General features: G+C 37.6%; 1 protein-coding gene across 1 annotated transcript in view; it reads left to right on the top strand.

Annotated features, from left to right (window-relative positions):
* TENM3 (teneurin transmembrane protein 3) overlaps nt 1-26,357 on the top strand; it is a 370,730-nt gene that overhangs the window by 277,752 nt on the left and 66,621 nt on the right. Inside the window, 7 exon segments of the mRNA XM_031064333.1 lie at nt 361-575; nt 7,017-7,227; nt 7,745-7,846; nt 7,992-8,186; nt 9,374-9,574; nt 12,456-12,641; nt 25,690-25,716. Of these exon segments, the coding sequence (XP_030920193.1) occupies nt 361-575; nt 7,017-7,227; nt 7,745-7,846; nt 7,992-8,186; nt 9,374-9,574; nt 12,456-12,641; nt 25,690-25,716 (1,137 nt within the window).

Below are 26,357 nucleotides of genomic sequence, written 5' to 3'. Positions count from 1 at the left end.
TTATGTATCTATTATTCTTAAAATCTGTATGCTGCATTTTGCTCTTTCTTTTTAATGTGAGACTTTATTCTGAGAAACCCCTGTTAAAATGCTAGTGAAAAAGTATAGTTTAATGTAGATTCTAAACTGCTTCCATAATGTTCCTCCTTAGGGATGCTACAGCATTTTTTGTATGTAGGTATTTGTGGTATCTTTGGCTTTTTATTTCCACATCATTGAATTCCTGGGATCTTCTATTCAAAAAGGTTGTCAGGTAACATTTTTCCTGAGGTAATTCTAAATATTTGAAGATACATATGAAGGATGATTGAAAGCTAGAAAAGAGCACTAATTTTTGATCTCATTATTCTAAACCATCAGGAAAATTAGGAGGATTTGCGCAAGAAAACAACACTATAGATTCTGGAGAACTTGATATAGGCCGAAGAGCGATACAAGAAGTGCCCCCTGGGATTTTTTGGAGATCACAACTGTTCATTGATCAGCCACAATTTCTAAAATTCAATATATCCCTTCAGAAAGATGCATTGATTGGAGTATATGGTCGAAAAGGCTTACCGCCTTCACACACTCAGGTGAGAACTGCTTGCATCAAAAGTAGCACATTATTGAAAACCGTGATCTTGTATCTTTTGTATCTTTTTTCTTTCTCAGGATCACATTCTTTTCCATTTTGTTGATTTTCATTTTCACTGTTTATACTTTATTGATCTCGTGTGATGACCAGACATGGGTAATACTCTGTGTTGGGATCTAGAATGGGGGTACATGGTATTCTTATTTATGAGCTGTTCTATTGCCTAATCAATGATTCTTCAGATATGGAGTTGTTTCATGCAGAATTTATAGGTACTTTTTTTATTCTTTGGTATATTCACATATCTTTAAAAACCTAAGTAAACTAATATAGAATCTTTTGGCCACACATAAGGTGTGGTTGAGAGTTCCTGCAAACAGCACATTAACCAAATTTCCAGACAAGAAGACAAGCAAATACTACAGTATTTACAGCTTGGTGTCTCGCTAAATAAAAACATAAAAGAAAAAATATATAATATGTATCTACAAAGATACCGTGAACTGGGGTTATAAAAGTGGCAGGCTTCACTAGGCATCTACTGTCTTGAAACTTTGTTATTAAGTGTGCCAGAGGATTTATCCTCTTACACCCCTCAAAAGATTTCTAATGACGCCTTTTATTGCATATGGTCACATTTCCTAGTAACAAAAACCCACTTTTTATCCCATTTTTATAGTGATAGAACAGTTAAAGTATAAAAGAATGAACAGTCTTCTGGATTGGCAGGAGAAACAGAGAATCAGTGCTTCAGATGGTATTTTAGTATTAATTGTATTCATATTATTTTAAAGATTTAAGACCCACCAGGATTAGATTTCTTCCAACACAGTATTTATCCAGCTGCTGGCTCAGATCCATTTTTCCACCTGAATAGGCATTTCAGCTCATTTTCTTCTACCACATTTGGAGAAACATCTTAGTGACTTTTATTTTGAGTGCAGGGGTTTGCCATGGATGCAAATCTAAGTATAGCAACCAAATGGTATGATTGTATCAAAGCTTGACTGATTATGTCTGATACACAGTTGTAGCAGCAAATCCATAGGTGCAAAATTCATACATTTTAATTCAGTCCCATTTTTTAAAAGTTTTATTTTCATGCTACTGCACTATTTAAATTTTTTGCTTGTTTTTTTATTCAGGTATAACTTTTAAAATATGTACAATATAGAAATATATTACTAATGTATTAATAATTATTACACCTACTTAATAGACAAAAACAACAGAGGAAGGTTAGCAAAGCAGGTAAAGTCATGGAATGTTACATTAACTTTATTTTGTAGTTCAGTTTCCATTAAAGTACAAACACTTTACTGAATGCAGAAAGTGCACTCGTGTTTACTTAAAAATTTGATCTTCATAATAATGATTAAATGGATTTTCTTCAGACCTTCACGTATGAACATCCACCCTCAGGCTGACAACAACGACGTGAAATTCTAGCATAAAGAAATTTGATTCAAAAAGTTATCAGCCGTTTGAAATAGGGGTTTGGAATACAAATGCCATCTCAATGATAATAGTAGCAGGAGTTAGGGGAATACATGTGTGGCAAGAATGAATAAAACTGAAGAAGCTGATCTAGACTATGCATTTATATGAGAAGTTATGCAAGTATGACTATTTAAAAAATGATCTTTACTTCATTCCTTAGCTTGTCAAAAGATTGAAATAGGAGTGTCCTTTATCCAAAAACACAGAGACTACTAAATCTGTTTCCTGTCCTCTGTGTTACATAGACTCCGAGTTCTTACAATGTTTAAGTATGATACCAGAAAGTATCATATGTGAGTCCTGCTTGACATTTTGGATATACTGTTCCCAGGATATAGGTCAAGCTCTCTTGTCCTCTTTTTGCCTGGTATATAATTAGAGTATTTTTTACAAGCCATTGACTGACATTTGATACACTGAAAAATTAGGCATGCTTACTTATCAGTGCCCTACTGAACTTATAAGGCTTCTAAAGCTTCCCAATGGTACAGGTTTATCAGAATGTTTATATGGCCTTGAACCCAATGATATCCAGTTTAAGTGTCTGAGATAAAGTATGTATATTATCTCCTGAAAATGCAGTTTCAGTAAGCAGTTTGGGTTTTATTTGCGACCATGCTCCTTCATGTGGGGGAAAAAAATGGAGTAAAATACGTCTTGTCAGTTGAGGCCTTTCTCCAGCAAAGTCCTAACCCAGGACTTTGATGAAGACACAACTCATCCTGGTAAAATACATATTTAACTGGAGTAGCTTATGTAAGCAAAATAAAGTATTTTGGCAAAAAGACATCTAATGAAATAGAACACTGAGGGGATTACAAGCATTAGTCCATTTCTTGCTTTCTTATTTCCCCTAGCTCTTATGGCTTGTACCGACCAAAGTTCCTAAGTGCAAGCTGGGCATAGGTAACAGGGACAGACAAACAGCTGATGTTCGCCTTCACTGCATCCTTCCATTCCACTTCATCCTTCACTTCCATCCTGCACATTAGACAAGGCAGCTCACTCATGTGGCTCCAAGTGTCGCAGGAACATGGCAGACAAACACATGAATGTCCATGCTGAGTTTGGTCAAGGCCCATCTAGCATTCTGTCTGTGATGGGGGCCGTGAGCAGACACAGACAGATCAGTAAAGCAGCATGATAGTATTGTAGTTATTCTTCCCACAATATGCTTTTGGCCTCCAGAGATTTAGGGCTGAAGGACTTTGCTGAGTCAAAGATGCTGTCTTTGATTTGTCTACAAATCTTTGATAGATTCTTTTTTCCTGTGAATTTGCATAGTCACCTTTGAATCTATGGAAGCTTTTAGCATGTGACATTTGCAGCAAGGCTTAACTACACATCTCACACTGTACTCCTCAGTGTGTTTTGAGACAGTAGCTTTTGTTTGACACACTGTTGAAAGTGTTTTGGAAGAGGCAGAGCAGAATTTCTCATTGATTTCTTCTTCATGCAACCCTTGATTAAGGGATCTCTGGTGTTATCATTGAGTTGTATTTTTTCCAGGCTGTTTTGGCATTCTTTTTATGAAAGCTTTTTCAGTCCTTTGTTTATCCTTTTCTGAAAGTTATCCTGTTTTAATGTAGCTTTTTCAAGGTGTGGAGACCAGAACAGCCCAGAACATAAGAAGCATTTAACTGTGATGGTTTCATTCAATGCCTTAATGACGTCTGCTTTTTTCTTTTTTTTCTGTTTTAATTATTGAGCTCTTATTACCATAATCTGTCTACCATAGCTCAAGAGCACATCCTATAATGACAAAAGTTGGCTCAGAGCCCATCTTTGGATGTGTAAAGCTAGGGCTGTTTCATGAGGACTTTGAAAAGTAGGATCTCACTCACATATATCACTTCATGTCTGTGCCTCTTGAATGCTATCTGCCCTTATCTTCTAGTGGCAGAATGACAAGTGCTAATAACAAAATTTTATGCAAATGAGCAACTGCTGCTTGTTTCTCAAACGTCAGTATTTGAATTTTCAGATCTTACGTTAAATAATAGAGAACTTATTGCTTCCTGCACTCTGCCAGCTTTTGTAAAGTTGCCTTGTCACCTGTCCTCCTCCAAAGTCTTTGCTCGTATGCCTGTGATACCCTACATGTATAACCACACTGCACAATTTTCTTTAGCTCCATCCTTACAACTTTGGTGTTTCTACCAATGTCAGTCTTCTCTCCACTGTCACCTTTGACTGTAATGCAAAACTTGACTTTTACATTTGCCACCTTGTTCTCCACTTCTCTTCTGTACCCTTTGCCTGTTTATCCACCTCTTTTTTGTACCTAGTTAAAATCTTACAGTGAGTAAGAAGACACTGTAGTCAATATCTATCCCTAACTGTACAACCTCTGGTGCCAGTTATCCTTCTATTGCAGAGGACATAACAAAAGTATGATAGAAATAATCTTGAAAGAGATTTCAAGAAGTCTTCACACCCTTGGCTTGTAATAGGATGAATTGTGTATAAACTATTTCTATAAATCGCTGAAAATTCAATTAATTAAACAGTAACAGAATGCAGAAAATTTAACTCTTGTTCTGTCCCATAATCCAAAATAATAGAGATATAGCATGTAGGAAATGGTTTGATGCATCGTATTCAGGACAGAATTTTTGGTTGTTTTGCTTTTTTCTCTTTAGGTGTCAAAATTATTCTCAAGCACAGCTACTATTTGTGTGTCACAGACTGATCTGAGATGCATAGCTCTCTTTCTGAGGAATCATAAATAAATCAACCAGAAATAATTGACGGTGGCTGTCCATTCAAAACCCAATCAATGCAAGCCTGAAAGTCTTTGTGACACTTTCTAAAAATGTCAGTTCCATTGCAGCCAGAGAATCAATATGTTTATTTAAAGAGACTTTTAGGAATAAAAAAGAGACTTTGGTTTAAAGCAAAACTGTGGTAAGGCAAATCATCACATTTAGACTCAATGTAAACGAAATAAATTTATCCTCATAGAAGGAAAATAAAATTGGTATGGTTTTGCTTACAAAGATAATTGTTTGCAGCCTTTAAAAGGGTTAGTTAAGATCTTTTTTTTTTTTTTTTTTGCTGGGGGACAAAGTGAACAGAGATTTCCCTTGTGTATGGCTTTTTTAGTGTAGTCTAAAATGGTGTTCTGACAACAGCATATGTCCTTATTACATTACAAATACAAAATTGCGAATTGTACTGTGCTTGTCTGCCATTAGTGGCCAATAAATTGGTGTAGCCACTTTTTCCAGTATCAAAAATACAGTTTTAATCTGAAATTGTCCTTCTACAGAAGTGGTCTCTTGCCATATACAAATCACAAAGTCACAACTAATGTCTATGAGTGACCTGTTAAAACTCAGAGCTCCCTGGGCCTTCCTTTTTTAAAAATACTAAAACCACTGGAGAGGCAGGAGTGAAAAAAGCGCCAAAATTGTTTCTCTCTCTCTCACAAAATAAGATAAATATTTAATACTCTGAAAATGAGAGTGCTGAGTGGTTTTGAATAATTGCTCTCCCAAAGTGATGGCATTGGTTTCCATGCAGTGCAGCGCATACAGAGCTGCTGCAGCACAGCTCCTGCGCATCCTGATCGCACTGTGTTCTGTCCTGCTCCTCCAGACATCGCTGGAAAAGTGTCTCGGGTGTTGATAGAGTTGTATTAACCATGCATTTCCTTCACATCCTGGCTGGTGGGAAGATAATTCTGAATACTGGGGAGGAGCAATCTTACAAGTGAATTTTGGCCTGCAATTTCAAAAAGAGAGCATAAGTACTTAAACCCTTGTTCCAGGATAAAAGCTATCATGTTTTCTTTTGTCTGAGGAGCAGTTTCTGAAGGTCACAAGTCAGGGTCGAAAATCACTGATCCTCTGGTCCTAGGAACTGGTCTTATCCCAGCTCAGGTGAATCAGTGGCTCACATGCTGGCCTTTACTCTAAAAGGCCCTGGATGTAATTTCATTTGAGAGAGATCTTCAACATGTGGAAAGATCGAAGGTTTATGTGCTACAGTTAACTTCATATGATAAACGTGTGTCACAGTAGAGCTGAAACTTTGAACAGTCTTAGCAGTAAAAGTAGAGACCCTCTGCCACAAGCAAGAGTGCTCTTCAATTTTCCTACCTGTTTTATTTTGCTCTATATGTATTGATCTTTACATGTTCAACATGCAGAAGACAACTTTCAAGCCCTGAGAACAGACTCCAGATAGTGTAAAACCAATGTAGGACCTGGAGCAGTTTTAGCCCTCCAGGTGCCTTAGACCTAGTTAAGGTGCATAAACATGCATAACATGCATAAAAACTTGTGTTGTGAGTTTACTTGTTTTATCAGCTCAGATGCTGCTGCATTTTTCCAAGCCCCATGTTAGTTGTTAAAATTCAGTATGTGCTGTCCATTGACTTGAGGTACCATGGGGCTTGGTCAGTTTGTCATTTTTGGTAGTTGCAATGTTTTTTGCTTTCCTTCTCCTGTTTTGACCTTCTGTGATGAGAAATAAAGCTCTTGCTCTCCTTCCTCAAAAATTCCAGACTATACAAAAGGGGGATTGAGCAGTTAATCCTTCATCTGGAATTAAATTAAGAAAATTAGATTATTGGTATTGGATAGTATTATTATTATTATTAGCCCATATGTATGTAACACGGTTTGAAAGTTAGCTCTCACCTGTATTTATGGTGCTAGTCATGACTGCAGACTCATTTCAACTGCTATTTTCTTCCCCCAGTGTATGAAATGGGTTCATTGGCCACTTTCTACTGAAAAGGTCTTCCTGATAAGCATGAGAACTAGTTGGTAATTTTATGTGAATGCTTAGCAAGGAGCAAAGAAAGAAGGGTTGGTTTCAGCTCCTGCTTCCCTGCTCCAAAAGGAAACTTGGTCTAAATACAAGTATGTTGTCAGGGTGGTGCCATGGTCATGCCATGCCCTGTCAAGCTCTGTTCTGTGCTTCGTTGCAGTATGACTTTGTGGAGCTCTTGGATGGCAGCCGGCTCATTGCGAGGGAGCAACGCAACCTGCTGGAGTCGGAGCGAGCAGGACGGCAGGCGAGATCCGTCAGCCTCCATGAGGCAGGTTTTATCCAGTATTTGGATTCTGGCATCTGGCACCTGGCCTTTTATAATGATGGGAAAAATGCAGAGCAGGTGTCTTTTAATACCATAATTATAGGTAAGCATAATCTTTAAAGCTCTTACCAAACGCTAGCTTGGGGTCAGGCTTTTAGGAATTCATAGATAGGTTTTCATAGTTAAATGATCTGACTGTTTTTTTTGCAGGTTTTCCATTTATGTGTTTCTTTTGCTACTCAGAATAAAACACAGAGTATATATTTTAATTTCTTGATCTAAGGCATAAGGGTTTTAATTTCTTAGTCGAAGGCCTAAGTACTTCTAGTGAAACAGTGCTTGAAAGGAGGATGCTGTTTTGAAGTATTTATGAAATGGCACAGGACTAGATTTTAAGTATGGAGCGCATGTAGTTTTACACTTATAATTTTAGCCTTTTTTTTGGAGTATAAGATAGTGGCGGCATCAGCAGTAGGAAATCACAGCTGTTCGTGCTCTTCAAACAAAACAAATGTAAACACTTCTCAGAGTGAGAACAAGCTGTCGGTTAGTAGTGGCTCAAATGATAGCTACTTCATGCAGTGGGCACCTGTGAATTATCCTTCTCTTTTTCCTTCTAGAGTCTGTGGTGGAATGCCCCCGAAATTGCCATGGTAACGGTGAATGTGTTTCTGGATCCTGCCATTGTTTTCCCGGGTTTCTGGGCCCTGATTGTTCAAGAGGTAAATCAGCCCAACGCTTTTCTCAAGTCACTTTAAGTGAGCATGAAAGAGAAATACATCAGAAAAGCAACATCTCAGATGTTCTTCTTTATAAAGCTTTGGTGAAATCTTTATTCTGATAGTTCTGCTGTGTTCTGTTCCACAGCAGCCTGCCCGGTGCTGTGCAGTGGCAATGGGCAGTACTCCAAAGGACGCTGCCTGTGCTACAGTGGCTGGAAGGGCACTGAGTGTGATGTGCCTACGAGTCAGTGCATCGATCCCCAGTGCGGGGGACGGGGCATTTGCATCATGGGCTCTTGTGCCTGCAACTCTGGGTACAAAGGAGAAAACTGTGAAGAAGGTAAATGAGTAAATATTTTTGCCAGCACCAGCTGTTGTTGGTCAGGTTAACAGCTGGCACATCTGGCTCTATAAATTTTACTCTAGATTTAGGTCTTATGCACTAACTGTTTCTTCAAAAATAGTTTACAATACTACAAATCAAGTTTGGAATCACTAGCATCGCTGAATTCTACAGAATTATTGTACTCTATTTATTCTCAAGTAAGCAGTGGGAAAATTCAACGTAACGTGCATGTAATGTTTTTACTTGCCAGTATATTTGGGTTTCATCTGGCTGAAATCAGCTAAGAAGAAAGCTCATGAAACACATATGTAGGAGTTCTTATTGAATTTTTCAAGTATAGAGTAGTCATTAATTTATTGCATTTGTTAGTAGTCTTTTCCACTGACCAGATTGTGGAATGTGCTGATTCAAATGCATCAGGGGGAAAAATGATACATTATTCTTGTATTCCAGAGATATGCATAATAATATTCATTCTGGTGTGCTGCAAAATGCAGTTCATTTTCCATTCTGTTTTTTTAGGGACTAAAAACTGCTATTTTCTTCCCCAATCAAATTGATTTTATTGATCACCACATACAAAGTAATGCAATTAAGTCTCTGGAATTAAATTTTCAGACCATTGACCCTACAAGTGTAACATTTTATTGAGTCAAATTGCTGAATTAAATCTCATCATCTAAAGCACAAGTGAATTAAGACAGATAGACAGTATGCAACTCATTCATTTCTGAAACAATCTGGGGGTCCTGTATAGCTGTCAAAACTATGTGGTAGTGGATTGGGTCAGTAGTACCAGGGAATAGTGCTGCAGAGAATCCAACACTTACTCCATTATGATTAGGCAGAATCAAGATCACTTACCCAAGTCCCAAAGCCGGTCTTGCTGTAAGTCAGAAAAATGATCAAACCTTGAAAGATGCTCCATTGATTCAGTAACCTGTAATTGTCTTGATGTCATTTATGTGCGTGCGCAAAACTTACAGAATCAGAAGGTGGAGTGAAAGGGAAATGTTCTTGCAAGGAAAATTGCAGCTATGTAAGAAGTGAGGACAAAGAGTGATTAACCTTGTAGCCAGAGAAGGGAGGCTGGCACAAAGAGATCTTAGTCCACTCTGTATTTCTTCATTCATTGCCATGAACATGAAGGTGAACTTCTGCTCTTTCTCCTCTCCCTGCAGCGGATTGCTTGGACCCAGCCTGCTCCAGCCACGGTGTGTGCATCCACGGCGAGTGCCACTGCAACCCAGGCTGGGGGGGCAGCAACTGTGAAATCCTGAAAACAATGTGCTCTGACCAGTGCTCTGGGCATGGCACCTACCTTCAGGAGAGTGGGAGCTGCACCTGCGACCCCAACTGGACAGGTCCAGATTGCTCCAATGGTAAGAGTTAAGAGCACTGGCATTTTATAAAGTGTTGATGTCTTGAATAGCAGCATTTTAATGACATTACTGTGTTAGGACCTGACCTGCTGAGCTGATTGATCTCTTGGAGTTGACTTCAGCATGAACTGTAAATTGATTCAAAGGTTCAAAATAATTGATGTGTTTGAAGGATTTGAAAATCAATGTATTTGTTTGTATCTTTTAACTGCCTTCATCTGGCAGCTTCAGGTATTTCACACACAAGCTCAGAATGTTCTTTGCATGAGATGGATATTTCCTAATAAATTTACTTAGAAACTTGAACCTACACTAGTGAAACCAGGGACATTCACATTTTAAGAATCTGTCCAGCTAATTTGAGGTAATTTTCATGAAAAACAGAGAGCATTCAAGTTTGAAGGCAAAGGGAATACAAGAATGAGTCTTAAACAGCTTTCAAGGCAGAGTGCAGGCTGCCAGGGTGGAAGGAGTTCATAGGAGTGAAGAAGCAGAGGAATTTCATGAAATATGGAACTGAGCTTATTAAAACAAAAGTCTGAGCTTAGAAACAAAAGGAGAAAACTAGAGGTACTAGCGCAGAGAGCAGAATCTAAATATTTATAAAGTATGACAGCAGCTTTTTGACAAATAGGAGTTTTTAGAATCTTGTTTGGTAGCCACATATCAAAAAAGAAATCATGTCTAACTGTGAGACATGTATTTGTCTAAACCAGTTCATCTAAGAACTGAGACATTTTGTTAATGAAAACTGAACACATGGGCTAGCTGGGTTTATGCCAGCTTATGAATAAATATAACTTTTTCATGAGGAACCATCTTTTTGAAGCAAATGTACTTCCTGACCAGGATCTGTGTTACTTCATAATGGTTTATGCATACGGAGTGATTGAGTTCCAAACATGCAAGAAAAAAGTGACAAAGAGAAGAAAATGTTGTCTTCTGTGAATTTTGTTTAGAGGAAAAAATCCTTTTATGTTTCTAGCACTAAAAATGGCTATTTGTGTTAGACCCTGTCTAGTTCTCAGGCAAAACATGGATCCCCTATTTACTGACACGTCCTCTGTGCTTCTTTTGATGGCCAGTTAGGCTCCACCTTTACTTATGTTTCATGGAATGATTTGTTATTAAAATAACATAAAATGTTTCTGATCTCAAATATCTCAAGTCTGTCAGACTCACAAAAGAATGTTTGTAAGAACATGTGGACATTATTTGCTGAAGCAGTGCAAAATGACCTTCAAAGCAGTCCACTAAAAGAAGTAAATTACCCATAAACATGTTGTTAAGCTGTTAGGTGAAGAAAAGAATGAGTTACTTCCATCAGAGGATTTTATAGGTTTGAAATCAGCAGAGCTTTCCTCTATCTTCATCAGCAGTTTGTCCATTAATTAGCCCTTCAATTCCACTTCAATTAAATTAACTCTAATTAATAAATTCATTACAAAGATTGACGCACCTTGCTCAAAGCTAGTGTGCTAAAAGCTGATAAACACCTTCACCCTAATGAAAAATTGATTAGATTGAAGAGAAATAAACCTTTCTTTCTCGGAGCTGCAGTGACGTTTTGTGACTCTGAAGTTAATCAAACCATCTTGCATCTTTTAATCAAAAATTTAATTCAAAGTAGATATAAAATGCTATATAGTTGGTGGGGGTGAAAGGAGGGGGAAATTACAGCTGTCTTTCTCCGTAAAGGTTTTGGGCTGTTTCTTACAGGAAATGTCACAGCTCCTTGATACTGTTTTATGTTCTACAGCACTTTGAGACAGCAGAGAAAAACACTGTTGATGAGGAAACTGGAAACCTTTCTTGCACTGAATGCAAGTTTCTTTTGCTGTTAAAAATGATTTGATCTTTTATTACTGAACTACTTACTGTCTTTTACAAGAAAAAAAAAAAACCCTAAATATAGTATTTCTATGAACCATACATGGCTACAGCCAGCTGCATGCCGAGGAACTAAAAAGTCCCTCAGGCTGTATTGTATCTCTTTATTTTTCTGTTTTCTGCTTAGCAGAAGTAAAGTTTGCTGGAGTCTGACTAAATGAACCAAAATGGTAAATACAAAATCTGGCAGTGTAAATTATCATCTTGTATTAGCTGAGACTTAATATGCATTGTTTGGCCTCTGACTACCTTTAGCTGTTAACATATTTTTCAATTATTCTATCAGATACAAGATTGTGTTACTATATGTAAATGACAAGTTAAATTGCTGTATGTTGATTTATTTTTTTAACAAATTATTATTGAAACCAGACTGTTCATAGCTGTCACTGATACAAATTTACTGAAAGTAAAAGAGTAAAATGATCTTTTATACTTTACAGATGTGTCAGTGTGTTGGCATAGTGCTAATTTGTCTCACTAAGGCTGATTCTTTATAATGAAAAATGTGTCAGTAATGGCACATTTCAACTTTGAAAGAAAGCAGGGAGAAGAGTATGGAGGGGAAACCTTGCTAATTTGAACTTCGTCATAGTAGATTTTCACTCACCACAGACAATGATTATCTAGGTATACCTTACATTTTGTCGCTGTGAGTACAGTGTAACTTCTGGTAGGTGAGTGCCATATAATCTAAGATACAAAAGGGTACTCTTAAGACATATGTGACCACAAAGAAACATGCTTGAAAATTACCGCAAGCTAGCAGATCTGTGAACACTTAAATGTCACTTAAGTCTGCCAGCTAACTAAAAGAGCATTAGCAAAGAGATAAAACTCTGTGCTCTCTGTTTTGTTGAATCGTAAGTGAAAATGTCTTTCACAGTAAATTCCTTTGATTTAACTTTCAAAGATTTTGCCTTTCTTATTCTTCCCGTGTTGAATTAAAACTAGTGCTCCTAACTCCTGTATTCCCTCTGTCCCCCCGCAGAGCTGTGTTCGGCGGACTGCGGCGCGCACGGCGTGTGCGTGGGCGCCGCGTGTCGCTGCGAGGAGGGCTGGACGGGCGCTTCCTGCAGCCAGCGCGCCTGCCACCCGCGCTGCGCCGAGCACGGCACCTGCAAGGACGGCAAGTGCGAGTGCAGCCAGGGATGGAACGGAGAGCACTGCACCATTGGTAGGCTGCCTGCGCTTTACCCTGTCCTCGCTGCAAAGCGCAAACGGCCGGCGCTGCTGGCCGCCTCTGAATCACAAGTGTATTGCTTTGAAGAGCGTTTCTTCAAAGCGAGTATTTGCATGTGTCAGTCTGTGAAAATGAATTGATATTTTAAGAAAGGAAATGGTTATATAATGGCTGATCAGTTCTTCATAGCTAGCTTGCCATGAAGAGAAGGTGGAAGAATTTCCTCTTCAATCTTTTCCCTTTAACTGCCTTTCACTGAGGGGAAGGTTACTTTTATTTTGAATGTTAAATATACTATTTGATTTATGCTTTTCTATTTTTATATGATAGCTTTATGTCTTTTGAAAATGAAACTTCCTATTGTTTTTCTTTATTTTTTTCTCTTTTAAGGAGAAGAAACACTAAAAAGTGGCTTGCCTACATAAAAATGTCACTTACACCATGTAAAAAATACCTAACTGCCCAAAATTATCTTCTTGTCAACATAATATTCTATTTTAGAATACTGTCAAATTTCTTACGTGTCAATAACGTAACAGTAGTTTAATACAGCTGATTGGGAAGAAGCCATCCTTATTACAGCTTATGTGTTTCTGTAACCAAGTTAGTTCTAGTGCCTGAAAACCTTTGGAAGTTACTATACCATTATCAATAGAGCTTTTTGTACCCAATCATTTAGAGTCTGTATGTCCTGTATAGAGCAGGATATCCTTCTCCACTACACAGGCTTTGACAGTGAGCTAGCGTGAGAAATCATGCATGTAAATAGGAGGACTAAGAAAACATGGAGCTATAGTGCTAAGAAAATCCCTTCTACACTAATGCCCCTTTGTGCAAGATGCTGCCAGTCTGTAACAGTGGAGTAGAGTCCTATCCAAACAATTTTGATCTTGGCAGAGCCATATAGAAAAACTTCCGCATGACAACAGGTAGGAAGCCCAGGCAGAGGAACTGGCAGTGCTCTGCATATAAGAGATGGCTAGTTTGTACTTTGGTGAGTGGAGAGCATTGCATGAAGCTCATTAGAGGCTGTGCCAGGACTAACCCAGTGACTGCAGTATTTATGGGGCACATCGCCCAAGTATGAGAAGCATCATGGCTAAGCACTTTGAGGTGGGTTGAATTGGCAAAAAAAGAGGTAGCCACAGGTCAGACAAAGGCAAGCATAACACTGAGTTATATGAATAATAATATGAATAATCAAAACAAGTCCAATAAGTAAAAAACCCCACATGGTTCTGGATTTGGATAGATGGAGAAGAGATGGTTAGCAGGGGTGATGTAGCTGAAGCAACAGGATAGGACAGTAAGTCTAACTGCACTGCAGCTGATGGATGTGAATGTAGCATGATTTGCTTTTGCCACAAGCTAAAAAGAGCCTGGAGATTTTTAACTTTCATGGACGTTTTGGAAGGGCTCTAACTCTGAATGTGTTAGCACAGCTGAGCCATAATAGGGACACGAGTATCTAGAAAACAGCAAAACCCAAGTATTTTACAGCCCTGGCTGAGGGGCAGGTGCTGGTGCTGTAAGAGAGGCAGTGGTAAGTAAGAGCTTTGAGGGCAGGGAAAATGAGGGTCTATTACAGCTGTGTTAATTAATACCCACTTCATTGTGCCCAGAAGATGAGGCAAGGTTTTCTTTTTTAGAAGGGAGTCAGGTGTGAAAGTAATAAGATTGACTTCAGAATTATTTTTTACAGCAATCACAATTGATTTTTAAAGGCTGGTTGGTTGGTTTGGAGTTTTTGTTATTTACTAATGAAATTGCTCGAACGTATGAGGGAGAGGTAATCAAGATGCATCTGCAGAAGCAGAGGGAGAATCAATAGGGTTAATGTTTTTGAGGAGCTTCCAGAAAACATGCTGACAAAGAGAGTGGAGAGGTGGGGAGAGAACTGCTTTCTGAACAATAAAAGAAAGTAAATATTTAGAAGTCGGATAAAGCTTTTCCCTTGACTGCTTTAACTTGCCAACGAGCAATTACTCAGCAGATCACTCTGCTGTTGGTCTCACTGACCTTGGCAGCATTTCAAGGGTTGTAGTTATACACGGATGAACTGCTTTTGAACAATTTTTCCAACATATTAAGCACAAACAAGTTTTTCCTCAGCACTGGGCAAGCAGGTCTGTCTTTCCACCTGTTTATTCTTTAAATGGGTGTTTACTTTCTGGCTGCTGCTGTAAAGATAGTTTGATTTGTTTATATTGCCCTTACAGTCTCCAAGGCAAGTAACGGGGTACAGGCTTTAGCCTGCTGTTACATTTATTTTTTTAGACCTGTTTCTTTCCATCTTACAGAGAATCCAGGTCATTTTATTGCTCATTTCCAACAGTATTTCAACTTAGTAGGGGAAAAATTGCTGCCTCCTTAGCTTGGCAGATGACGAGTCAATTTGCTTTTCTCTCATCTGCCCTACAGTAGGTAGTAGCTCTTTCAGAGCAATGAATTTCAAAATACAAGGGACTATGCAAACCAATTTTTTTTGTCACTTTCCATATGTAATCCAGGCATTTTATGCTACCTACAACTCTCTACTTAATAGCAGAATATTTGCATAATTTGTGTTATGTGTATGAAAGAAGCCTACTCACTCCCCCTTTATATGTCTAAAAATAAGCAATTGCACCCTCCTTATTTCTACAAGTCATTAACCGTTTAGCTGAGGTACTGTGAAGTATTTTGGAAATGCAAATGCGTTTCTTTGTTGCAGCTATTAGCTGGAATCCCTATGAAGTGCAGCAGCCAAAATTAACAGCTTCTTTGAGAAAGGAATATTGCAAAGAAACTGTAAATCTTAAGGGTGATTCACTTTACTCACTTTTTATGAAAGGAATAACACTCCAGATCTCCGGCTGGATGTTCAAAATGGGGAGATGTGTATGCATTACTCAGGAGGCACTAACTGGAATATGTACTGAATCATCTCAATCCATAACTCATTTGATCAAAGAATTTATGGTATTTTTGTAAAGCATGAAAGTCATTCAAAATGGTAAAAAAAAATGTTTTGTACCTCAGCTGACAATTTTTATGTATTCTTAAATGATAACTGTCTGTGCAGTCTCATTTTCAGTTAGCCTACTGTTTGCATTGTAAGCTGACGTGTTAAAACATAGCGTGAAGGAAAAAACCTGTCTTCTTATTAAAGCAGGGTAGTCCTTAATTGTATTTCTCTCTAATATCATTTAAATCTTAGATTGCTTCTTGAGTTATGCTGATTTTTACATATACTTCAAAATATTTAAATGGAATTTAGTCAGAGGAAATTCTAATTACTCTAAACTGCCAGATACCTATTTCATTGATTTTTTTAATTTAGTTCAATACTTCAGATGTTGGGAAGAAAAATTATAGATGATTGCAAAGATTTGATTTTTTGTGTTCAGAAAAAAAAATTTAGACATCTGCTTATCTGGGTTCAACCTCAGGGTATCCCTAAGCCTGAAGATGACAGGACTGGATTGGAAAAATAATATACATATGTATTTTATATACTTTCATTTGTGATAGAGAACAGAGGAGACTAAATAAAGCAGGGAGGTGGAGAGGTCTATTGGTTTTAAGCAATGAATATAGGAAGATGGACAAGATTGTTTGGACTGATGCAGTAAACCTGCTGTCTATTGCTGATATCCACTGTTCTGTTATGGACCTTTGGCACAGGGTGGTGCAACTTCCATACCTCACCTGATGTCAGCCACACTTGTGAGCCACTGCCTTTGCTCTGAATGCATCCTTCCTCATATTTATATCACAGATCTTCAGAGATAAGTACATGCTCAGCATTTTTGATGAATGAATCTAATAGGAATTAGCAAAACTCAAAACTTGGTGCTATTGTTTAGCATCTTAGAGGTTTGAACTAAATATAGGTAATGTATGTTTCAAGCAGTAAACAGTTTAAGACACCTAAGTTGCTTATAATCTCTTCCCTCTAGAGAACTGCAGTCATAAACTCATAGGATCATGGAATAGTTTGGATTGAAAGGGACCTTTAGAAGTCAACCCCCCCTGCAGTAAGCAGTATCATCTTCAACTAGATTTGCTCAGAGCCTCATGTGCTGAGAGCCTCATGTAGCCTGGCCTTGAATGTTTCTAGGGCATTCAACATCTCTGTGGGCAACTTGTTCTAGTGTTCCACCACCCAACTGAACAAAACTTCCATAAGTGTAGTTTGAATCTGCCCTCTTTTACTTTAAAACCGTTACACCTTGTCCTGTCACAACAGGCACTGCTAAAATTTTTAATGTCGTGTTTCACAATTTCCTGTATCCCCATAAGAACAGGTTAAATCAACAGCTCACTGCAGAACTATGGAAACTCATCTGTCAGTTGTTTATTTGGTCTGCAAGTGACATTCATGGGTCTGAGGTGAGCATCCATGTATTATTTTTTGAAGCTCAACCTGCATCTCAATGGGATACAAGACAGCAGATGCACAGCTGGTGCCCAGGTGATAGCCTGGATGAAAATCTGCTCTGTAATTAAGTTTTCATAACAGAGTTGTGCTAAAGTATGTTTTTGTTTCCTTTCTGTCCTGGCTTGCAACGAGTTCAGTGACCCTCTCCTGTCTGAGTAGTTGTTTTGTGAGATTGGAACAGATACTATTTCAGAAAGTCTATTATTTTTTGTGATATAACTGTCATGTACCATAAGTATATAAGGTAACTGTTATAGGAAGCCCATAAATATGAATACTTTTCCAGCTGCTTTTCCATTAAACTCTGTTAGCTGAATGAAATTAGTAAATAATTATGTTGGTGGGGAACCTGCTGTATCGGTGTGCTATGAAACAACTCACTTTTACAATGCAGCCTAATTTTTTCTATAGACTAAATTAGTTTTATCATAATCTAAATTGCAAATTTGCCAATTTGCATTAAAACTATGCCTTCTTGTTCAGAATTGTCAACACCTCTTTTTAAAAAGTCTTTAACATTAAGCTTGGGTGGGTAAGACCATCTGTTTATAAAGCTTGCCTGCAGCTCCATTACTTAACACAAGACAGGTTACAGCTGTTTAATTGTTATCATGTTGAACAATTATCTTTCAATCCAAAATTAATATTTGTATATGTATGCATGGAAAGCATATCGCTAAACATAAACGAGCAAATGTGGATTAATGTCATTAAGCATTCCCATTAATCCCTCAGGAGGGCTAAAGTTAGCATCATGGTACTTGCATGCTACTTTTGAGTGCCAAATGAGGCTGCTTTACCTGGTGTGCAGAACTGAAAATCAAAGCCAGTGGTGGTTTACTGAGAAGTGTGCAGCTTATGTTGATATTCCACTGAGAACTGGGATCTAATTGGTTTATTTTCTAAGAATTCCCCCTAAAATTTAGTTGAGAAAAAAAACAACAGCAAATTATTTATTTTAACCTTTTTCTTTGCAACAAAAACAGTAGCATGACATTCAAATCAATCAAACCAAAAAAATAAATTTTCCTCAGCAAGGAATTTCTAGTTTCATTTATTTTGGCCAGAAAATCGGGAGTATCATCTGGCTTAGATATTCAGAATTAGGAAAAAAAGTAAGTCTAGAGCACTTTCCCTTAAGTGTGTTTCCATTAGCACAGACTGTTCTGGTGACTGATTAAAATGGTTTTCTGACTGGGGACAAACATGAAGGCATCAATGTGCTGGTTTTCCGTGTGGCCACAATCAGACCAGCATAAGCACCAAAGTACAGCAAGTGTTGAGGAATGCTGAGACAGAATCTCCTCCAGTAAGTTAGATGGCCTGCACCTGTTCCCTTCAGCACGTGTTTAGCTTGGGGCTCCTTAAACTACAGATTTCAAATATGACTGCAGGGAAATGACACTTTATCTCTGTACAAAGATCAGAGAGCAAGACAAATGTGTTCCTTCAGTTAATTAAACGAGATGCTTATAGAAAACTTGATATGGCTGTATATCATTACACTATACATTTTTGACACGTGGGCTCAACAGAGTAAGTTGTGAACCAGTTTGAGGGCTTGATCTATCTTCTCTACATTTGCACATTAGCAGCACAGATAACCAGTACTATGATGGCCACTGTCATTTCAGTACTGATGCTAATTGCCAAGCATGGCTCACTTTTCTTGGAAGTTTAATTCCTGACAATATTCACATTGCAGAGCTGTTTAATGTGTCACATGTTTATTGTACCTTATTGCATGCACAGGAATTTTTTATAAATTTTATGATTCTTTTAAAATTTTTTGTCCCTCAAATTGTAATAATTACTTCTGTATGGATATATTCTGCAATTATCAAAATCCCTAAATTTGTGGTTTTCTTTAGTTATGGGTTCATGGAATCATGCCTGAATACAAGTTTCATCTTCAAAATAAGATTGTATCTGAATGTAGGTAGGACCTTTGACAAACAGTTTTTATCAGATAAAATCAGTCAAATTTTCAAAACTAATTATATCCAGTATCAATTAGTTCACCACAGTATTGTGAGTGAAACCCTACTTTCAAAACACCTGACTGCTTTGCAGTTGGGATTTTACTGCAATATTTATACCTAGACCCTCAATGCAAAAAGCCTGCGAGGAAGAGATGATAACTTTCTTGGCATCCGGAGGACTGATAATCACAGTTTAACAAGATTTCATGAAATTTAGAAAAAATTTGGGGTTTATATTTTGTGTGCCTAAAGGGCATGTTATTAAATTGCCAGACCAAGCTTTGAATATGCCAAATATCTCTACAGTTGGTAACCATAAAAATACTCAATTACTAGGTGGATTTAAGATGAGCATGCATTTTTGGAGCTATGAAAAAAGTGAGTTATTGGCCAGACCTTAACACATTTCAAGACCAAGTATCTCAAATACAAATTAACTGTTAGCATACTTTAAATTGCTAATTGGTTAATTTGCATTTAAATGAGGACCACATGTGAAGTTCAAGTTAGGCACATTTTCAGAAAGCAGCAGAATCCTCTGAGATGTGAAGAATTTTAAAGCCTGTTGTGAAACTTATTTGAGCTGAAGTGGCCAGAGAGTAAGTGCTTTTGTATGTTGTATTGTTGCATGCTGGTCAGACCACATTCCCTAAATACTTTCAGTCAGGGAGAAGGATGGAAACTGTAATGCTTCCCATCCTGATCCATGCCCTAATGTGTTTTCAAGCTAAATTTATCTTTTATGCAGTTCCTAATGTGAGTGTCAGGTTTTTACCTGTATCTGAGGCAGGTCTTCACAAGTTTGTTGATTCAAATGAACTTTTTCAGTCTGTACATGTGGGATAGTTTTAACCCCTTAATGGTATATAATCTTTCTTCTAAATCCTCTTCCAGCTAAACTAATATTAAGTAGGAAACAGCACTGCTCATGATCTTACCAGTAGTCCTAAATTTGTTATGTCTATTACATCCTTAAAAATAACTGAACCTTTCATTCTAATACATGTGTGGCTTTCCAGTAATAATGGTTAGAAATCTTACTTTAGAGTAAAATTGGGATGATGTCCAGAACAAAAAATGTAAAGGGTAAGGGGCTTATGTGCCTTTGTATACAAATCTCATAAATGATTGCTGCAAAGAACAGTTGCAATTTTGGCAAGGGATAAATTGCAGTGAAGTCAGGCCTCTCTGCAAATGTTTAAAATGCACAAACGATTAAAAAGGTAGGAGTTTGGAGTGACAACAGTGTTTTGGCCGTTGTAAGGAGGAAAAAAAATGAAATTGTGTGAAACTATAATTCCTTCCATGTGGTCTCCTTTACAAGAAGGGCAAAGGGAAATTTAGGAGCAAAAAAGTATCAAAAGGGGAGAGTGTTTGTAATCCTCCTCTATTGGCAGCAATGCTCTGAACATATGGTCTGTCTAAGACGAGGTTCTTACAAACTCAGAGAATGGATGATGACTATGAGCTGCTTACAGTGGAAGAACATGTGCTTTCAGTACTGTTCAGTGATGAATAGAAGGAATTGCATTTGCAAATGATACCAAAGCCTGCTGCCCCCAAGCACTTTGGAAGACAGGACAAGAATTTAAATTACTTTAACAAATAGCACAGACTATGCAGAAAAATAAGGTGCAATTCAACAAATGCTGGCTTCAATCCTTAAGAATAATCAGCTGCACAAATCCAAGTTAGGAAGCAGTTTGCCAGGCAAAAAACACTGTAGGAGATGCTGAATTTGACATGAGCAAGCCTTTCTAAAGACAGGCTACAAAAGTAGCTTTAAAATTTTGTGAATTCTGGATTTCTGTAAGTTTTTGGTAGAGGCATGGAGCTCCTCTGAATTTGCATGTGGATGCATGCTTTTTTTAGTTGTTCTTTGGGAGGGAAAGCAGTTGCCTAAAGGAATCAGTATGGTATTCCCTAGGATAAGAAATGCTGAGTTTAAATAATACAGGGGTTATTTGGGGTGGTATGTTCAAAATGTGGTTTAATTGTCAAAATAGTTAAACTCTGGCTGGGTAGAAATGAGAGGAAATAAGGGTGATCTGGTAGCCATGTCAGGAGGAGTAAACCACTGTGGACTGAATCTTGAGTAGATTAGAAAAGCCAGACAGAACTGTCACCCCTGGGTTTTGTACCAATTTCCCCAAAACAAGCACCAAAACTTGTTTAAAACTGCATTTTTCCTAAAGCTTACAGTAAGTTTTTTCTTCTGCTGGCTAGTGCCTGTGAAACCCCTGATAAAGTGTGTGCCTCATCCCCTGCCACTACTTGGCTGCACAGGGAGTAAAAAGTAATGTTCATAAGAGACTGATGCACAGGATGAACTGGTTAAGGATGATTTTGGAGACTTGGATTCCACCCTTGATTCTAACATGTATTTTCTGTTAGTTGCTCACAAGTACAGGCTGTAAAGAAGTTCTCTCTGTCTGTTCTTCACTTTCTGGGAACAAGATTTGCACATGTGTGATTTGCTTAAAATGTTGGTTCCTGTATGAAATACTATATAATTCTAAGTATTCTAGAAAATCACATCAGAGGTGCTTGTTGTGAAGTGAATGGAGATTTCTCACTCTGATGTTTCTATGCTTTAGTTACTGGTAAAATGAGGTAAGAACACCAGTTCTCTTCACAACAGTAGTGTGAAGAGGGTGTGCTAAATATTTGTGACTTAAGGAGGAAGGTGATAGGAAACTCTGAAAGAGAACTGTTGCTTCTTTGTTTAGGTTAGCATAGTGTGCCTGCTAGGGCATAAGCTGTTTGTTGTTTGTGAGAGAATGAGTGCTGAATGAGGACTGAGAGCTCTGCACATTCACAAGGGAAAAAATGTATAAAACTTGCACAGGTAGCCATAAACCCATCACTGTCTAAATTTTGGATGGTTGACATGGCTACTATCATGGTATTCTTCTGATGTGTTCAGGGGTTTTTGGCATATGGATTGTAAACAAAGTTTTATACAAATACAAAAGATTAATAAAAATAAGTGAAGATATTAAAACTTTCTACCTTTAAACAAACAGATACACAGATGTGTGGAAAGCTTAAGGGAAACAATATGGTAACAACATAGCATAGTTTGCTTATGGTCAGTTTTCATTTCAAGAAAAACCTGCTGTCGCCCTGTGTGACACTTGGTGCAAGGTTATGTAGGAATGTAAACATGACTGATGTAAGGTATTTCCTAACATGTTCCTGTAGAGAGCATGAAGTTTGTGTGAGCAGCAGAGATCCTTATGCAGTCATTCACCGGGGAATGGGAAGTGCAGTAAGGAGTTGTGGGGGATGAGGAGAGGAGGCAAAGCAGAACTTGCTCTGAGAAGAGCAGAATAGCGTTCTTTGTTGTTGCCGATACTGAAATTATTTCTTCGTCATCTCTCCTTTCTTTTCTTCCCTACTTTGGTTCTTTTCTTTCCCCCCTCTTTGGTTCTTTTTTCTCTTTCTATTTTCTCCTTCTGTTTTCTTTTAGAGGAAGAGGTGTTAATGCAGTAAGGAAGGGAGAGAGCTGATTGTATTGGTGGAAGTGAGACAAGGACAAAGTAATTCTCATGACTCTCAAGCTATTGAATTGACACTGTAACAGGCCTCTATATACATTACAAAAACATGGGGCATGTTACAGTCTAGTGTACAGATTACAAAGATTATGGTGGGTGAAGATATCTGATGGAGAGTAATGATTTAAACTAACAGAGATATAAATTCACTGTACAGCATTTAGAAGCATGTCACCATTTGTCCCAAATGACAGAACAATCAGAATAAAGCAGTGCTATAAGGACCAATTAAGGAACATCAAATCAATGGGTATGTGACTCATGCTGATTTAAATGGGAGCTGATTGGAATAAATAGATTTAATATGTACTTTTATTCTTAGACTATTCTGTCATAACTGGAGGAAGCAGTATATGAGTAAGGAAGACACTGACTTACATCTCTGATAGGAAACTAATGGGAGACATTAAATAATTTTTTTTAAAGTCAAGATTCTGACTAGTTAAGAAATATGCTGTCTTAAGTGTGAATTTGCCTGGCTGTTACCGTTTCTTTGTAAAATCATTTATCTGCACATATTTATATAAAGACCCACACAGATTAATGGCATCATTTCTGGTTTATTTTGTATGAATTTTGAATGCCATTTAGATCTTCTTGGGCTTTGAGTAGCCTAGAAAATGTACAAATCTTATATCTTCATTTTTGATTTTCTTTTTTCCACTTGGAGTTATGTGAAGTCCTTCTACCTCTGGAGATAATAGCAAGATTTAAATGGCACAGTCTTAATCTCTGCAAGAAAACTCTTGTAGGTATATTGTCTGGTCTGTAATTTGACTTTTTAAGGACATAAGGTAAGCTTTATGTGCCAGATGTGTAACTATCTTGCAAGGAGTGCCTGCTGAGATGCTCCATCCTACTGAAGTCCTCCAAATCCCACCTAGAATTCTCTATACAGGATGGGGGGAAGGCTTGTATTTTGTATTTCCACACAGGTTCATTCCTCTTTCAGTTGCGGTGCCGTGAAGATAAGGAAGACAGCATGGCTTGTTAAACTTCACTGAAAGTTATACAGGTTTTGGTCATTCATTTTCTGCTTTGTGGTTTTTCTACAATGCTACATATTAACCAAAACAGTTTCTAACATTGCCCTTAATGTCAGCTGACCGTGAGTAAAAGGATGCTGGAAGGTAGAACCTGTTTTCTGAGAATTACAGTTTTGTGGTTTGGAGCTGACTTCTTATAAGACTGCTGGATTATAAAAAAATCTTAAAAGAGCATTTTCCTAATCTCTCTTGTGTTTGGGAGGTTTGGTGGGGGCTTTGGTTGGGTTTGGGGTTTTTGTTGTTGTTTTGTTGCTGTTTGTTTGGAGTTTTATAATGAAGACTGGATTCTGAAAATAAATAGTGTGTGGGGCTTGGGATTACAGAGACTGTTTTCAGTTGCCTAGGAGGTTTTTTTAATGTTCTGTTACCTATCCTTACACTTGAAGAGGCATTTTATGTTTTACTGGTGGATAGATGAATTCCCCAGACAGACCTGATTGCTTTCATTTTATGAAATAGAGCTTGATTTTTCTTCCACACATACTACACCATGTTTTAAGCTGTGTAGGAGCAAGGGGAATTATACTGCATGAGTAAGAGAAGAATTTGATCCACCCTGAAATGTAGCTGTATCATATTTCTTTTTGTTTGTGATTAATGTGAAAAGCTATCTAGTTTGTTGCTGCTGCTCTAAATGTTCTGTAATTGATGTTTTCATCTTAATTTGTCTGGCATTAACCTCACCATTGTAGGGGAAAAACAAAAAAAATCTGTGTAGTGGACACCTGACACTTTCTTCAAGAAAAAGGAACTAGAAAATTTTCTCCTCTTAGTTGTAGCAGTCTGATATATATCACCTCCCTCCTTGGAGTCCAGAGCAGCTTTTTTCTGTTCATCTAAGCTGCAAGAAAGGCTATAGCTGGAAAGGCCTTTGTTACCCACCCAAAGGGATCCTAGCAATGACAGAGAACTTGCCAGACAGGGACCATCATCCATCAGGGATTTAGGAAAGTCAAGTTTTAAAGGAAAGAGAGGCTGGGAGGACTGTGTTGAGAGACCTTGTCCCCAGCAAAACCAGGGGATGGAGTCCAGCATTCCTGGCTCAGCTTGGCTGTCCCCACTGCCATGGTCTGCAGTCTCCCATCTTCTTGGGCTTTGGTAGCCTGCAAAGGACGTGGTGGCTTTGCTGTAGGACATTAACCCCTTTCACACAACTGCAGTTGATGCCTGTTTCCCGGAAGGAAGGAGGGAATATGTTACCCATCTGTGCTGTGTCTCATGTATTAAAAGTAGCTTGAAATCCTTCTTATGCTCTGTATGTCATTCATCCATCTGCCTCCTCAAATCTTTTGTGAAATCTCAAGTGTCATAACTTACAAAAAGAAGTCTTGCTATTCTGGTATATACCGTGTTATTTATTTTTATACATCTAAAGCCTATGTTTAATTTTCACCTGCTTTTCAAAATGAAATGGATCATCACACTACTAACCCCTCTACGCCCTCTTCCACCCCATATTTACAATTCAGCTTGTTTTACATACTTGGTTTGTGTGCTTAGAAGAATAACTGTGACTGAATTGAAGCAGAAGAAAAAAGATCCTCCAAAGAATCCTGTTAATCCAGTGAGAATTAAGATAGTGTGCTGGTTATGCTGTCAGAGTTATGAGTGACCTGCAAATCAAAAATCTTCCCGTGTGGTTAGTGTTTTAAAGCTCATATGCTAAGGAGTTGCTCTTATGTTGTGTTGAAAATCGATTTCTTAAGCTAGCTTTGATTATATTTTTGTTATACAAAAAAAATCAAAGCATGTGAAGACATGTCAGAAGAAAATGTAGTCTCAGAAATGTAGCTTCCCTTTTGCTTCTGCAGGCCTACTTTCTAAAACAGTTTCATTGATTCATGACGATGCTTGCTGAAAAGAGAATTTCTTGCATTTTTAAAAGCCTTGAAATACATTTTCATTTTGTAATGTAAGACCTCTCATGTCAGGTGCACCTGCTTGATTTGCATGTGAATTCTGAACAATTCTTGTTTCATGTGACACTTCTGAAATGTCTGTCTGTTTTTTTTTTTCTTTTTAATTCTCAAGCTCACTATTTGGATAAGATAGTGAAAGGTACTGTATATTTGCTCTTTGACATGCCTTTATCTACATGTTTGGGTCTTTTTTTTTAATATTAATATATAGTTAAAAACATACTAGTCTGGGCAAAAGAATCTTCTCTTACATACATTCCATGGATTATATATATAACTCACATGGCTTTCAACTCATCTCAAAATTTTGCTTCTGTTGTATGGTAACACTTTATCAGTAATTATACATTTATGAACAAACTGTATACATGTATTAGATTTAATCTGAACCAATAACTGAAGATAGTATTCATTTGCTGTTTGGAACCTTTTTTTTTGTTAGTTTTGTCATCGAACCTCTACCTACAAAACCATAAATATCAAGGAAACAAAGCCAAGTGATACTCTTGACACAGAACGAGAGTCATTAGTTCTAAAGAACAGATTAATTATAGAGATGTGTGTGTTTATATACTGATATATCAATAAAATTCCTGAGACTTTTAAGCTTTTGACTATCTGAATGTAAAAAATCTATAGGAATTTATGACTTGTATCTTGTATTAATCTAGAAAAATCTTTTTTAGTCTGTGCAACATTTTCAGTTAAGAGGTTCAAGGATGCAAAAGCCTAACATGAAACAGCAAAGATTCTTTTATCTTCAGTTACGGTAAAAAATTG

Source organism: Geospiza fortis, unplaced genomic scaffold (genome assembly GCF_000277835.1).
Source record: "Geospiza fortis unplaced genomic scaffold, GeoFor_1.0 scaffold40, whole genome shotgun sequence".
Taxonomy (NCBI): Eukaryota; Metazoa; Chordata; class Aves; order Passeriformes; family Thraupidae; genus Geospiza; species Geospiza fortis.
Note: the sequence above shows the minus strand (reverse complement) of the source record. Positions and strands in the feature narration are given on the sequence as shown.